The sequence below is a fragment of the Poecile atricapillus genome, chromosome 33 (genome assembly GCF_030490865.1).
Source record: "Poecile atricapillus isolate bPoeAtr1 chromosome 33, bPoeAtr1.hap1, whole genome shotgun sequence".
In the NCBI taxonomy this organism is placed as follows: domain Eukaryota; kingdom Metazoa; phylum Chordata; class Aves; order Passeriformes; family Paridae; genus Poecile; species Poecile atricapillus.
The window spans coordinates 2605226-2620104 of NC_081281.1; the positions used below are offsets into that span (position 1 = coordinate 2605226).

The window sequence follows — 14879 nt, forward strand, 5'->3', positions numbered from 1 at the left end:
CGGAAACCGGCAGCGACCGGCGGGACCGGCGGCGCAGCCAACACCGGCACCAGCCCCACGCCGGGTGGCCCAGGGGAGCGCGGGGGCACACGGAGCTCAGGTGGCCGCCCCCGACCCCGCTCGCAGCCCACGCGATGCAGCTGTGCCAGCCGCAGGAGCTCCCCGGCGCTGGCAGGCGTGCTGGAATGCAAACAGATGTCAGCGCTGGAGGGATCCCGGCTGCTGGAGCGGGGCTCCGGGTGTCCCGCTGGCAGCGGGGAGTGCTCCTGGGCTGGGGACGTGTCCTGACGAGCAGCCCCAGCTGCCCTTGGCTCTGGTTTTGTGCCCCGTGCTCGGGGCAGCCGGGCTGGCAGCGGTGTGGAGGGGAGGTCCCAGCCCCACAGAAGTGTCTGCGCTGCCCCAGGGATGCCACGTCAGAACGATGCAAGGGGAGATGTGGGGCTCAGCCTTGGAGAAGGCACAGGGGGCACTGCCGAGATGCCACAGATGCTTTCAGGTCCCCGCTCTGCCCGGTCCTCAGCAAGACCCAAGGCTGGGACGAGGGGCAGAGCCACAGGCAGGACACACTGTGCCTGCTGCAACACTCCAGCCTGGGCAGCTGGGGAAACTGGGAAGGGCTTTGAGGGTGCTGGGAGTACGAGAGGGTGCAGGCAGAGAGAGGGAGGTTTATTGGCATGGCAGGGATGCTCCCATGGAGAGGGCTGTGCTTCCTGGTGGGACACAGAGCGGAGCACCTGCAGTGATGCTGCCAGGCTCCCAGTGTAAAAACAGTCAGTTCCAGGGGCTGGGGAGGAACAGTCACACATCCTCACTCCTCCTCCTCCTCTTCCTCCTCCTCCAGGGTGACGGGCTGCCGGCCGGCCGGCCCCACGCTGCCGCGCTGGATGGAGACGATGCCGCTCAGGAAGGCGTAGCCCAGCATGGCTGCCAGCCCCACCAGCACCGACAGCAGCTGCTTGCGCCGTTTGTGGGGGTCCTCCTCTGCTTCACTGCCATCTGTGCCTGCAGCCCGAGGGGCACCGGTCAGGGGATCACCTGCAGGGGCAGAGCAGGGATGTGGGTGGGAAGGGTCACCCTGAGACCAAGCACCAGTTGGGGACACACCTGGGGGGGGCAGGTCACCCCAAGCCCGAAGGGTGAGGTGGGGGATGGCTCTCACCTCTGTCCCAGGGGAAGTAGAGGCTGAGGATGGAGGTGCAGTAGTTGCACAGGTTCTGCAGGGACTTCAGGTGCTGCTGCAGCTTCCCGTTGGGCAGCTTTGCCTTCAGGAGCGGCGCCAGGCGGCTGAAGACTAAGGCGTCAAGGGAGGCCGGCCTGGGACACAGAGAGCTGTGCCTGGGCCACCGTCCCCACCCAAAGCCAGCCAGACCCACCAGCCACCCCCAGCCCCAGAACCCCTGGGGATGGCATGTGGCTACCCCAGCTTGGGAGGGTGCCCTGTCCCCTGCAAGCCTGTTCCACCCCCAAAGCAATGCACAGGGGCTGCAGCTCTCCTGCAGACTACCTGCAGATTACCCCTGCCCTGCTGGGGTGCAGGGGGCTCTCAGACCCCTTTCCCATCCCCCCCTTTGGCCACCTACGAGTCTCCAAAGAAAAACTTCTGGGAGCCGAGGCGCTGGGAGAGGAGTGTCAGGCATTCCCGAGCTTCCCGGTAGAGCTGCAGGAGGAGGACAGAGCGTTGGCACCTGCCCCAGGTACCCCCAAAGTGCTCAGGGGAGCAGGAGCGGGGAAACCCAGACCCCAGTTTGGATTTTGGCCTCATAGGGATCCCCTGGCCACTGTGCCCAGATGCCATCCCTCACCTCCTTCTCCAGCTTCTCCTCATCCTCCATGTAGTCATCCCCCCAGATCAGCTGCAGCCGCTCCAGGTGCCGCTTGTGCATGGCGTTGGGCAGGAAGAAGTTGAGGGGGAAGGGGATGGTTTCTGCGTACCACTTCCGTGTGTGCTCCACGTAGTTCTTGGCATCTACCCAGAAGGTGTGGATCTGTGGTGGAGAACAATGCACAAACCTGGCCACGGTGGGGCTGCAGCCCCTGCCCAGCACAGCCACCCTGGAGACCACGAGGGGCTGCAGGAGCATTGGGGTCAAGGGCAGACCCCAGCCCAGGCTGCACAACCCGCTGCTGCCACCCCCAAACCCCATCCCTGCATGCCAGGCTCCCGGGATGTTGCTGCTGGCAGCGCTCTCTGGCTCTGCTGGCAGCTGGGCACACACCTGAGCCCACCCCATCCTCGGTGAGCCCCCCTTCCCTGCAGCCCCCCTGAGCCTCACCAGTACTGGCAGCAGCTTCTCCTCCAGCAGGGACACGAAGGCCAGCGTGTCCGCGCTCTGTGTGGCTGACAGGTCGTAGTCAGCGTTGTACTTCTGCGGAGAAAACGCCCGGTTTGATTCCGCAGGATGCGCCAAATCCCGCCCATGGGTGACACAACAGAGTTCCCTCCTCCCTGAGGGGCTCCAGTACCCCACAGCCCGGGCCAGGGGGTGCCCCAAGCCCCTCTGTACCTGTTTCCTGAGGTGTGTTATGATCTGCTGAGGTTTGGAGATGGTGCCCTCGTCCTGTGTCCTCAGCGCGGGCAGGTGCCCTGCGGGCAGGGGGAGGGGGCTGCAGTCGCTGTGCCCGGGGCCACCCTGAGCAGGTGAGGGGAGCAGGGGGCTGGAATGGGGGATGGACCCCCATGGCTGGGTGAGGGGCACGAGGCAGTGACAGGGGTGTAAGATGAGATGGGGACAGAGAAACTCTGTGATGGGAAATGGGGAACGTGCTGGGACAAGGGGGTTGTGGTGGGGAGTGGGGCTGGGTGATGGACATGGGGTGCAATGGGGTGTAAGAATGCAGTGATACAGGGGGGGCACAGAAAAAAGGGGGGGTGAAATGAGGTGGGGGGTGTGATGAGAGTGTTCAGTGGGACACGAGTCACAATGGGATGAGGGGGTGCAATAGGACAAGAGGGGGTGTGAAGGGAGAGGGATGGCGATGAGATGTTTGGGCTCTGATGGGATACAGGGAAGTGCAGTGGCCGGGGGGACACAGGACAAGGGGGTACAATAAGATGAGAAAGTGGGAGGGGGCAGTCAGGGGCACAGGAGATGAGGGTGGGAGGGTGTGATGGGTGCAATAAGACGGTAACGGTGGTAATGGGACAGGGGGTGCAGGGGTGGAGGAGAGGCCATAAGGCAAGAGGGATGAAGTGGGGTAAGAGGGGCAGCGGGTCCAGTGGTTTAGGGGCCACAGGACGTGAGAGAAAAGATGGGGTGGGAGGCTGTGATGGGGTGGGGGGTGTAAACGTGTGGAGGCTGCACTGATGGGGAGTGGGGACAACGGGATCAGGTTGCGATGGGGTGGGGGGTACCGGCGGTGCCGGGATCCTCGGCGGGGCCCTTACCGGAGGGGCTCCTCCAGGGGCTGGTGACCCGGTGCACCTTCAGCGGCGCCCCCGTGAACCGCGCGTAGGTCTGCGGGACGGAGGGAGGGAGGGATAGAGCGGGGTCTGCCCGCGGGACCCCGGCCCAGCCCGCAGCGGCCCCGCCGCCCCGAGCCCACCGCTCACCAGCACAGCCAGGCAGTCGGGATCCACCGAGGGCAGCCCCCAGCCCCCGGCCCAGCAGAACAGCTCCATGGGCGCCGCCATCTTCCGCCGACCCGGAACCGGACGGGCGGCCCCGCCCGCCCCCGCCGCGGGGCGGCACCGAGCGGGGGCTCCGCGATGGAGCGGGGCCGGGCAGGGTCCGGGCACGGGAACGGTGGTGTCTGCAGGGGCCTTTGGGGCAGGACCCACAGAGCTCCGCACTGCTCAGCCTGCTGTGTCCGCACCGCTGAGCTCGGCTCCACACTGCTCAGCTCAGCTCCACACCGCTCACCCTCGCACAGCTCACCCTGCTCATCCCCGCACCGCTCACCCTGCTCAGCCCCGCACCGCTCAGCTCCACACTGCTCACCCTGCTCAACCCCGCACCGCTCAGCTCAGCTCCACACTGCTCACCCTGCTCGTCCCCGCACCGCTCACCCTGCTCAGCCCCGCACCGCTCACCCTGCTCAGCCCCGCACCGCTCAGCTCCACACTGCTCACCCTGCTCGTCCCCGCACCGCTCACCCTGCTCAGCCCCGCACCGCTCACCCTGCTCAGCCCCGCACCGCTCAGCTCCACACTGCTCACCCTGCTCATCCCCGCACCGCTCACCCTGCTCGGCTCCACACTGCTCAGCTCAGCTCCACACCGCTCACCCTGCTCATCCCCGCACCGCTCAGCTCAGCTCCACACTGCTCACCCTGCTCAAACCCGCACCACTCACCCTGCTCAACCCCGTACCGCTCAGCTCAGCCCCGCACCGCTCACCCTGCTCGGCTCCACACTGCTCAGCTCAGCTCCACTCTGCTCACCTTGCTCGGCCCCGCACGGCTCAGCTCAGCTCCGCACCGCTCACCCTGCTGTGCCCGCATCTCTCTACATCGCCCCGCACAGCTCAGCTTTGCTCCACCCTGCTGTGCCCGCACCGCTCAGCTCCACACTGCTCACTCCTGCTTAGCCCCGCATGGCCCCACTTTGCCCCGCACGGCTCAGCTCAGCTCCACACGGCTCACGCTTCTTGCTCCCGCACCGCCCAGTCCCGCTGTGCCCGCATCTCCCCGCATGGGCCCGCACCGCTCAGCCCAGCTCCGCACTCTCACCCTGCTCGGCCCCGCACCCCCCGCACGTCTCCACGGGCAGCAGCCGGGCCGGGAGCCCGCTGGCAGCGGCGGGGGGAAAACGCCCGGTGTGCGGCTCGGGGCCACCCCCGTCCACCGCCCGCACCCCCCCGTTACGCGGGATCGCTGGCGCGGAGCCCCACCGGGGGCGCGGGGCTGGGGCAGCCCCGGGGCCGGACTCGGCCCGTTGTTATGGCACCGGGGGAAACAGCTGTAAACACGGCCGGGACACCGCGGGCCGCCCGCCCGCCTTGGCCGGAGCTCCGCGGGAGCGGCTCAGCGGCCCGAGCACACCCCGGCGGTACGGACCGGCCCCGGGGCTCTGCCGGCCCGGGGGTTCCGAGGCGAGGGGCACCTCCGTACAAGCGGCCCCGCGGCCGGTCCGGCTCTCCCGGGCCGGGATGCTCCCGGCCACGCGCCCGCCTGACCTCCCGGTGAACCGGCACTGTGAGCGGGGGCTGCCCCGGGACCGGCAGTGCCGGGGGGTGTCCCCGTAGCCCCGGGCCCAGTGTGCCGCGCCGGCACCGTACCCCCTCCGGGACCAGAGCGGCCACCGGTCGCCCGCCGGTGTCCCCGGGATGCGCCCGGTGATTGACGGCTCTTTGTTTCCTCCTCGCCGGCCCCGCCGGCCCCTCCCCCGTGCGCCACCCCGCCCCGCCGCGCTCCGCTCCGCACCGGCGGCACCGGCGGCACCATGGGGGCACCGGGGAGCCCCGCGCTCCTGGCGCTGCTCCTGCTGGGCGCCGCCGCCGCGGCGCGTCAGGGACTGCAAGGTACTGGAGGGGCTCGGGGCGGCGGTGGGGCGGCCCCGAAGGGGCGGCGGGACGGGCGGCAGTCGGGGGTCGGCGGATCCCGTCCCACGGCCACTGACAGCGGCTCTGCTCGCCCCGGGGGACCTGGGCTGCGGGCAGCGGGGACGCTGGAACGTTCACCCCGGGGCGAGGGGCGGCCGCCGGTTCCGATGCTGGCTCGGGGCCGCGGGGGAGTGCCACGGCGGGGCTGACCCCGGCACCGGAGCCCCTCTCGGTCTGCCCGGTGCGTCTGCACGGAACAGGAGGGCACCGTGCGGCAGCGGGACCGAGTTGTCCGCGCTGCCCCCTAAGCGCCCCGAGACCGTACCGGGGGCCCGACCGTCCCTCCGGGATCTCCCGGTCTGGCAGCCCCTTGTTGCGGGGGTCTCCGCGGGGCAGGATGCAGGGAAGCCCCAACAGCGGGGCGGGCTCCGGGCCGGGACTCTGCCGGTCCCACCGGTGCGGGGGCTCCGCGGGTCCCGCTCGGCGGCGCGGCCGGTCCTGGAGCGCCACCGCGCGGGGGCGGCCCCGGAGCCCCCGGGGCTTCCCTGGTTCCCCCAGAGCCCGGCGGTCCAGGGACACCCCCGCTGCACGGCCGCTCTGACCGCACCGAGCATCCCCGTAGCGACCCGCCGGAGCTGCGGCTGCCGGTGCGGAGGCGACCCCGGTGCTTGTGTCTCGCAGTCATCGATCTGCTGCTCGTGAGCGAGGCTCGGCAGATGGCCAGCGTGGCCCACAAGATCCGCATGGAGCTTCTGACTGTCAACGACGTGTACCTCCTCTCCACCTTCCGCCTGCCCCCCAAGCAGGGGGGGACCCTCTTCGGCCTCTACTCCAAGAAGGACAACACCCGATGGCTGGAGGTCTCTGTCGTGGGGAAGATCAACAAAGGTAGGTGGGTGCCCTCTGCGAGGGGAAGGACTGGCCCTGTTCTTGCCCCGGTGCTCCGAGACAAACGGGACCGAGTTCCTGCAGGGAAGAGCAAAGGGCCCACACCGGTCCCAGGGTGCTGGGGGGGAGCTGATGGCCCCTTCCCGCTCCTCTGCAGTCCTGGTGCGGTACCTGCGGGAGGACAACAAGGTGCACTCGGTCAACCTGCAGCACGCACACGTGGCGGACGGGCAGAGCCACTCTGTCATCGTGCGCCTGAGCGGGCTGCGCAGGGACACGCTGAGCGTGGAGCTCTATGTGGACTGCAAGCAGATGGACTCCAGCGTGGGGCTGCCTGAGCTGTCTGAGATCCCCCTGGCCGAGGTGGAGTCCATCGAGGTGCGCACAGGGCTGAAGGCCTACCAGAGGATGCAGGTGAGTGCCAGGGGGATTGAGGCCCCCAGCCAAGGCACCCTTGGGGTTGGGCAGAGCCCCCCATGCTGACTGCCTCTCCCCACACACATCAGGGGTTTGTAGAGTCGATGAAGCTGATCCTGGGAGGGTCCATGAGCCGTGTGGGCGCCCTGAGTGAGTGCCCTTTCCAAGGAGATGAGTCCATTCACAGTGCAGGTAATGGCCTGGGGGGCTTTTGGGGTCACCTGTGTGGGCTGTGGCACAAGTGACAGCACAGAGGGATGTTCCTGTCCCTCCTGGCCCAGTGTCCCCACACAGGTGGGAGCTACACTGCTGCACGTGTGCTGACCAGGAGTGACCATGTGAGGTGACGCTGCTGGGGTGTGACAGCAGCATTTGGTAATGTCTCATCTTTCTCCTTGCAGTGACGAGCGTGCTGGCCTCCATCTTGGGTAAGTCCCTGCTCTGCTTCCCACGTTGCCTGGCATGAGGAATTTGGGGCTCCATGGAGGCAGAAATCCCTGCACAGCCTGTCCCAGTGCCCCATGTGGGATTAGAGGGTGTGGGGTGTGCTAAGGGAGAAGGGGCCCTGTGTGACCCAGCTGTCAGGTGCCTCATCCTCCCAGCTCAGTGCCAATGGGTAGAGCAGTCCCAGCCCACAGCCCAAGGAGGCTTTGTCTGTCCTGGGATTGACCTTTCCTTTCTGCTGCTGGCAGGTGAGCAGACCAAAGCACTGGTCACACAGCTGACCCTCTTCAACCGAGTCCTCACCGAGCTGCGGGAAGACATTAGAGACCAGGTGGGACTGAGGGTTACTGACACTCCCTGGGCTGGATTTTTCTAGGGCACAGTGCCAGCACCCTCCTGATGCTCCATGCTCTGCTGCCTTGCAGGTGAAGGAGATGTCTCTGATCCGCAACACCATCATGGAGTGCCAGGTCTGCGGTGAGTGCTGCCGAGGCTCCGCTCCCACCTCGGGGGACAAAGGCCCACCTTGTCTCACCCCTCACCTGCCTCTCCTCTCCTCAGGCTTCCATGAGCAGCGGTCCCGCTGTAACCCCAATCCCTGCTTCAGCGGTGTGGACTGCATGGAGACGTACGAGTACCCTGGGTACCGCTGCGGGCCCTGCCCGCCGGGGCTGGAGGGCAACGGCACGCACTGTGCTGACATCGAGGAGGTGGGCATGGTCTGGGGGGATCAGCAGCCCCACAGAGGACTCTTCCTCTTGGGAAGGCTCTGCCTCGGGATGGCCTGGGGCAGCAGGTGGGATGCTGTGCCCGAGGATGAAGCCTGTGTCTTTCCCGGTGTTGCAGTGTGCCCATGCCAATCCCTGCTTCCCTGGCTCCAAGTGCATCAACACAGCCCCCGGGTTCCGCTGCGAGCCCTGTCCCCGTGGCTATCGAGGCAACACCGTCTCTGGTGTGGGGGTGGACTATGCCAGGGCCAGCAAGCAGGTGAGTGCAGTGCCACGGGACTCGGCTGGGTCCCCGTGAGATGTCTGGAGTGCAGGACAATGCACTGCTGTGGAGGAGGAGCTTCCTGGGGGTAGGAGTGGGCAGAGGGAAAGGTCCAAGGTGAGCATTTCCCCCTATGCCGCTCGCAGGTTTGCACAGATATCGATGAATGCAACGATGGGAACAATGGGGGCTGCGACCCCAACTCCATCTGCACCAACACGCTGGTGAGCAGCGCTGTCCCGCTCCCTCCCTGGCTCCTGGGGCCGCTCAGCTCCCCTCATCCCACCCCTGCCCTCTCTTCCCCAGGGCTCCTACAAGTGCGGGCCCTGCAAGTCGGGCTTTGTGGGCAACCAAACGTCCGGGTGCGTCCCACAGAGGTCCTGCAGCACTCCCACCTCCAACCCCTGTGACATCAACGGCTTCTGCCTGTTTGAGAGGAACGGGGAGATCTCCTGTGCAGTGAGCAGGGGACAGGGACAGGAGGAGGGTGTGGGGTGTACAGCATGGCAACATTGGTCCTGCCAGGGCACTTTCCAGCCTCTAATCTCTTCTTTATTCAGTGCAACGTGGGCTGGGCTGGCAATGGCAATGTGTGTGGGCCAGACACAGACCTGGATGGGTACCCAGACGAGCCCCTGCCCTGCATTGACAACAACAAGCACTGCAAGCAGGTGTGTGCAGGGCATGGGATCCACAGCAGGGCTGTGCTCCAGACTTCATCTCCTCCCTGTTCCTAATGCTGGCTGTGTCTGCAGGACAATTGCCGTCTGACGCCCAATTCTGGGCAGGAGGATGCTGACAACGATGGAATTGGGGACCAGTGTGATGACGATGCTGACGGTGATGGAGTCAAGAATGTGGAGGTGGCTGTGCTGGACGGGTGGCTGTGCCAGTGGCTCTAGGAGGGCTTCTCCTTTTGGCTCAGTTCTGAGTCCCTCAAGATGCTTCTCCTGGGGAGCAGCAGGCTGATGGCTTGGAAATGGTCTCAGTGTGCTGGAGACGTCTTTCTGCCCTGACCACTGTGGGACTGTGGCCTCTTGTCTGCCCACCACTGCAGGGCCAACATCCCCATCCTCTTCTCCACAGGACAACTGCAGGCTCTTCCCCAACAAGGACCAACAGAACTCGGACACCGACTCCTTTGGGGACGCCTGTGACAACTGCCCCAATGTGCCCAACAATGACCAGCGGGACACGGACAGCAATGGCGAGGGGGATGCTTGTGACAATGACATTGATGGGGACGGTGAGCCGCTGTTGGGTTGACCTAGCTGTGCCAGGGGGGCTGTTCCACCCGGGTGGGGGAGGTATCCACTCAGCGCTATCCTTGCAGGGATACCCAACATGCTGGATAACTGCCCCAAGGTGCCCAACCCTCTGCAAACTGATCGGGATGAGGATGGTGTTGGGGATGCCTGTGACAGTTGCCCTGAAATGAGCAACCCCACTCAGGTATGGCTGGGGCCAGGCTGGACCAGGGGGCCTGGGACGAGTGGGGCCTGGCCCAGCAGGGAGCAGGGGGTCCTCCTCCTCGCCCAAGGATGTCCACTGAACTAGGGCTCCGCTCTCCTCCAGACAGATATGGACAGTGACCTGGTAGGAGACATCTGTGACACCAACGAGGACAGGTGTGGACAGCACTGCAGTGGGGTGACCTCCCCATTGTGTCCCTGGGGGCAGAACTGGGCTCCTGGGTCAGGGACCTGTCAGGAGGGACAATGGGGTCTTTGGGGAGCTGGTGCCAGATCCCCAGTTTTGTCATCGCTCTGACCTTGTTCTTGCTCCCAGTGATGGGGATGGGCATCAGGACACCAAGGACAACTGCGCTGAGATCCCCAACAGCTCCCAGCTGGACTCGGACAACGACGGGCTGGGGGATGACTGTGACAACGATGATGACAATGATGGCATCCCGGACTATGTGGCACCCGGCCCAGACAACTGCCGCCTCATTCCCAATCCCAACCAGAAGGACTCGGATGGTTAGCATGGGGTGGGCAGGGGGAGGTGGACCTGCGTGGGCTCAGCCCAGCCCTGACTGGGCACTTGTCCCCAGGGAACGGTGTGGGTGATGTCTGTGAGGAGGACTTTGACAACGACACGGTGGTGGACCAGCTGGACGTGTGCCCCGAGAGCGCCGAGGTGACGCTGACCGACTTCCGCGCCTACCAGACTGTCATCCTTGACCCCGAGGGGGACGCCCAGATCGACCCCAACTGGGTTGTGCTCAACCAGGTGTGGGTGCTGCGCCCCGTGTTTCTGGGGGCTGCGCTGCAGAGTGGGAGCTGAGGGGACCAGGAGGTTCCCAGGGGTGCTGGGGTGCCCCTCACCCAGCTCTCCCCCACAGGGCATGGAGATCGTGCAGACCATGAACAGTGACCCGGGTTTGGCTGTGGGTAAGATACATTCACACACCCCCAGGCTCTGGGGGCAGCCTCCCTACTCTCACTGTGCAGGGGAGTGAGGGTCAGTTCTTCGCCCCACAGAGGGGTGAAGGGTGGGGGTCCCGTGGGGAGAGGGGGCTCCCCGCAGCATTTCCTGCCTGTAGGTTACACGGCCTTCAACGGGGTGGACTTTGAGGGCACCTTCCATGTCAACACCATCACCGACGATGACTACGCCGGCTTCATCTTCAGCTACCAGGACAGCGCCAGCTTCTACGTGGTGATGTGGAAGCAGACGGAGCAGACGTACTGGCAGGCCACCCCCTTCCGTGCTGTGGCTGAGCCAGGGCTGCAGCTCAAGGTGGGTGACGGCCCCACCCACGGGCGGGGTCAGACCCCCCCCCCCCCCCGTTCAGGTCCCCCCTGAAGCCCCCATGCACCTGCAGGCAGTGAAATCCTCGACGGGCCCCGGGGAGCACCTGCGCAATGCGCTGTGGCACACGGGCCACACGCCCGACCACGTCCGCCTGCTCTGGAAGGACCCCCGGAACGTCGGCTGGAGGGACAAGACGTCCTACCGCTGGCAGCTGGCACACAGGCCCCAGGTGGGCTACATCAGGTAAGCAGGGGGGCATGGGGGCCGCTGGGGTGGGGGCTGCACTCACCGCGGTGCAGGCTGGGGTCCAGCCCCAGTGGGACCACACCAGTGGGTCACTGGTGAGAAACCAACCCTAGAGTGAAGATGATGATAACCATGAGTAAGGGTCCTGCCCTGCAGAACCACCTCAGGGGTAGGAAGATGTCCATGAGGAGGCGTTGTATGTCCTGGGACCACCCTAGTGAGGGGATGCCGGCATGGGGGGGATCAAGCCCTGTGGGACCACCCCAGTGTTGGGATACTGGCCGTAGGGGAGCATCCAGCCCCGTGAGATCACCGTGGTGGGGGGATGTCGGCCTTGGGGAGGGGTTCTGCCCGGTGGGGCCGCAGCCGCGTTTCTCCTTTAAGGCTCCCGCCGGGGCGGCCGCGGCGGGGGGGCTCCGCCGCCGGGCCCTCCGCCCCCCGGGCCCCCGGGGCCATTGTCCCGTCGCCATGGCGACCCCGCCGGCGCCTTTCACATGCAAAGCGCCCGACAAAGGCGGCGGGGCCGGGCCGGGGGCGGCTCGGGGGGCTTCAGCCCGGCCACGGCGGGGGGCCCCGGCCCGAGGATCCAGCCGGTCCGGTGCCCCGGCCCAGCCCCCCGCAGGATGCCCCGGCTCTAGCCCGGTGCCACCGTCCCCGGGTCGGGATACCCGCGGCCCGGTGCTGATCGTGGAGGGGTCCCAGTGGGATGCAGGTGCTGGTCCCGATGGCGTCTCAGTGGGATCCCGATGTCTGCCCCGGTCGGGGTCCCGGTGGAATCCCGGAGCTGGCCCCGGTGGGGTCCCGGTGAGGGCCTGCTGACTGCTCGGGCCCCGCTCCCCCGCAGGGTCCGTCTGTACGAGGGCCCTCAGCTGGTGGCCGACTCCGGTGTGATCATCGACACCACGATGCGCGGGGGCCGGCTGGGGGTCTTCTGCTTCTCCCAGGAGAACATCATCTGGTCCAACCTGCAGTACCGCTGCAACGGTGAGCAGGAACCCCCGGGACCCCCGCACCGGCCCGGCGGCCGGCCGAGCATCCCCTCCCTCGCCCCTGCCGTGGGGTCAGTCCTGGGCCGGGGGCTTTATCGGGGCTCTCTCCCGTGGCCGGCTCCTGACGCCCCCCGCGCTGCTCCCCACAGACACCATCCCTGCCGACTTCGAGCCCTTCCGCCGGTTCCTGTTGGAGGGACGCGAGTGACCGCGCCCGGCACGGGCCTCCCCTGCCGGCGGCACCGGTGGCGCTCCGGGCTCCCGCCGCCAGCGGCACCCGGGGGCGCTCCGGGCCCCGCCGCTCCTCCCGGCCGGGCCCCGTTCCCGGCCCCCCGCGGACTTTGCACTGCCAGTACCGGGGCCCCGCAGTGCCGGGGCTCCCCCCACGCCTGCCCCGGGCGCTCCGGTCCTTGCCCCACGCCTGGCCATAAAGTTTTGAGTGTTTTCTAGCCTGCGCGCCCGGTCCCTGGGGGTTCCCGCTGGCCCGAGAGGGCCGTGGGTTCCCCTCCCCGTGCTCTCGGCTCCGTCCCGCGCCGTCCTCCCGGTGGTCGCGGGGTTGGGTCAGTGCCCGGCCGGTCCCCCCGGCGCAGGCCGCGGCGGCGGGAGGCCGGGACGAGTGCAATATTGGTGGGCGAGAGCACAACACTGCACCGCATCCCGGCCCTCCCGCCGCCCCGGAGGGAGCGGAGCCGCCGCCGCCGCCCGGGCCGCTCCGTGGGAACTGCGCGGCGCGCACCGCGGCTCGGCGGCAGGGACCGGTCGCCACGGCGACGGCTGTCCCGGCAACGCGGCGGAATGTGCCCCCACCCCGCCCGCCCCGGAGCGCGGCCCCGGCACCGGCCCGGCCCCCCCGCCCCGCGGCGGCGGCGGCGACAATGGGCGCGGCGGCACCGGGCCCCTCTTAAAAGGGCAACGCGAGGTTGCCCTCCGGTGTTGGGGCCGGGATCGGAGCCGGTGCCTGTGCAGCTGGCTCTCCCCGGGAGTACCGGGACAGGTGAAATCACCGCTTGGTGCCGAGTGCCTCCTCCCGCGTTCCCGAGCTGAGAGGGGCGGCCACGGTTCCCGCTCCTGTTCCGGTCCTTCTGCTCTTTCTCCTGTCCCGGTCCAGTACCGTTCCCGATTCCATTCCCGCTGCGGTCCCGCTCCGCTTCTGCTCCGTCTCTTGCTGCCTCAACTAGTCCCTCTCCCGCTCCGGTTTCGCTCCGATATCGGTCCCACTCCCGCTCTGGATTACTGCAGTCGGCTCCCGGTTCCGGTCCCGGTTTCTTTCCAGTAGCGGTTCCGCTTTCACTCCAGTCCTAATCCCGCTCCCGGTCTCACTCCAGTAGAGGACCAGTCTTAATCCCCCTCCCGCTCCGGTCTCACTCCACTTGCGGTCCCGGTGCCGGTCCCGGTGCCGGTCCCGGTCCCGTCCGGCGGTGCCGGTGCGCGGCGCGAGCGTCGTGGTGAACCGCGCCCGCCAGGGGGCGCTGCAGGTTCAGGGCCACCGGACCGAGCCGGGACCCACCGGGCACGGACAGGCTGGACACGGGGGAAACACCGGGAATGGACAGGATGGACACGGGGGAAACACCGGGAATGGACAGGATGGACACGGGGGAAACACCGGGCACGGACAGGATGGACACGGGGAACCCACCGGGCATGGACTGATTGGACACGGGGGAAACACCGGGCACGGACAAGATGGACACGGGGAACCCACCGGGAATGGACAGGATGGACACGGGGAACCCACCGGGAATGGACAGGATGGACATGGGGAACCCACCGGGCACGGACAGACTGGACACGGGGAACCCACTGGGCACAGGCAGACTGGACACGGGGAACCCACAGGGTGAATACACAGGACTCACCAGATGCAGACAGGGTGTATGCAAGGAACTCACTGGGTACAGTGGGGATTTACACACAGGATCCCCAGGGCACGGACAGGGTGGACACAGAACCCACCAGACATGGTGGGGGTGGGGATACGAGACCCCCTGGACATGGTGAGGCTGGGCAGACGGAATCCACTAAACAGGGTGGGGATGGGCAGATAGAACCCATGAGACACCATGGGGTGTGATGGCAGTGGGCACATGGCACCCACCAGACATGGACAGGGTGGGCTGATGGCCCCTGCTGTCTGGGCTGGTGGGTGAGAGCAGTTGCTGGGACCCCCTCCTGCCCCTCAGCCCCCCACACAGTGTGGGTGTCTGCAGTAGGAAAACTGCAGCCCTCGACTCCCTGCTTTGGTGGGTTGGGAAGGCCCAGGGAAAAGCCCTCAGAGCTGAGCAGGGTGGGGGGATTAGGGCATGAACAGAGGGCAGCAGGGGTCAGCATCACTGCACGGGGAGAGCCATTCCCATGGTGAGGCCTTTCGGGAAGGACATGTTTGCTCAGAGCCGCTGCCTGCACCTCCCTGCACCTCGCTGCACCTCGCTGCACCTCCCTGCACCTCCCTGCACGTGTCCTGGCTCGCCAAGGCTGTGGCTGCTGTGGGGGTCCCATTCCACCTGCGCTGAAACCCGGCCCATCCATCCCTTGTCCTCATGTCACTGCAGCACAGAGGGTCCCCCCTCTCTGCTCCCCTTCTCAGCACCACCTCAGAGCCCTCTGACATGACTGGGGTAGCACTTTGGCTTCACATGAGGCTGGCCAGGAGCCAAGTGTGGGG

The 14879-nt window shown here is 67.1% G+C and overlaps 2 protein-coding genes across 4 annotated transcripts; one reads left to right on the forward strand and one right to left on the reverse strand.

Annotated features, from left to right (window-relative positions):
• Positions 1–645: 645 nt before the first annotated feature.
• On the reverse strand, positions 646–3693 carry MTX1 (metaxin 1). The gene is made up of 8 exons (XM_058860681.1): positions 3551–3693; positions 3386–3455; positions 2505–2584; positions 2274–2366; positions 1803–1985; positions 1581–1657; positions 1160–1314; positions 646–1035 (listed from the first exon to the last, which is right to left on the reverse strand). The coding sequence occupies exons 1-8, from the start codon at positions 3629–3631 to the stop codon at positions 809–811; spliced, it is 966 nt and encodes a 321-aa protein (XP_058716664.1). The 5' UTR covers positions 3632–3693; the 3' UTR covers positions 646–808.
• On the forward strand, positions 2498–12663 carry THBS3 (thrombospondin 3). Of its 3 annotated transcripts, XM_058860672.1 has the most exons (23): positions 5320–5459; positions 6162–6368; positions 6526–6782; positions 6875–6977; positions 7187–7213; positions 7478–7560; positions 7655–7706; positions 7791–7939; positions 8076–8216; positions 8366–8443; positions 8526–8678; positions 8780–8890; positions 8975–9082; positions 9306–9465; positions 9553–9671; positions 9795–9847; positions 10008–10201; positions 10276–10454; positions 10567–10615; positions 10768–10964; positions 11050–11222; positions 12070–12209; positions 12364–12663. In XM_058860672.1, the coding sequence occupies exons 1-23, from the start codon at positions 5381–5383 to the stop codon at positions 12420–12422; spliced, it is 2871 nt and encodes a 956-aa protein (XP_058716655.1). In that variant the 5' UTR covers positions 5320–5380; the 3' UTR covers positions 12423–12663. The 3 variants fall into 3 exon arrangements, with proteins under 3 accessions (XP_058716656.1, XP_058716655.1, XP_058716654.1); XM_058860673.1 differs by lacking the exon at positions 5320–5459 and adding an exon at positions 2498–2638 and having other exon boundaries at positions 7655–7939; XM_058860671.1 differs by having other exon boundaries at positions 7655–7939.
• The last annotated feature ends 2216 nt before the right edge of the window (positions 12664–14879 follow it).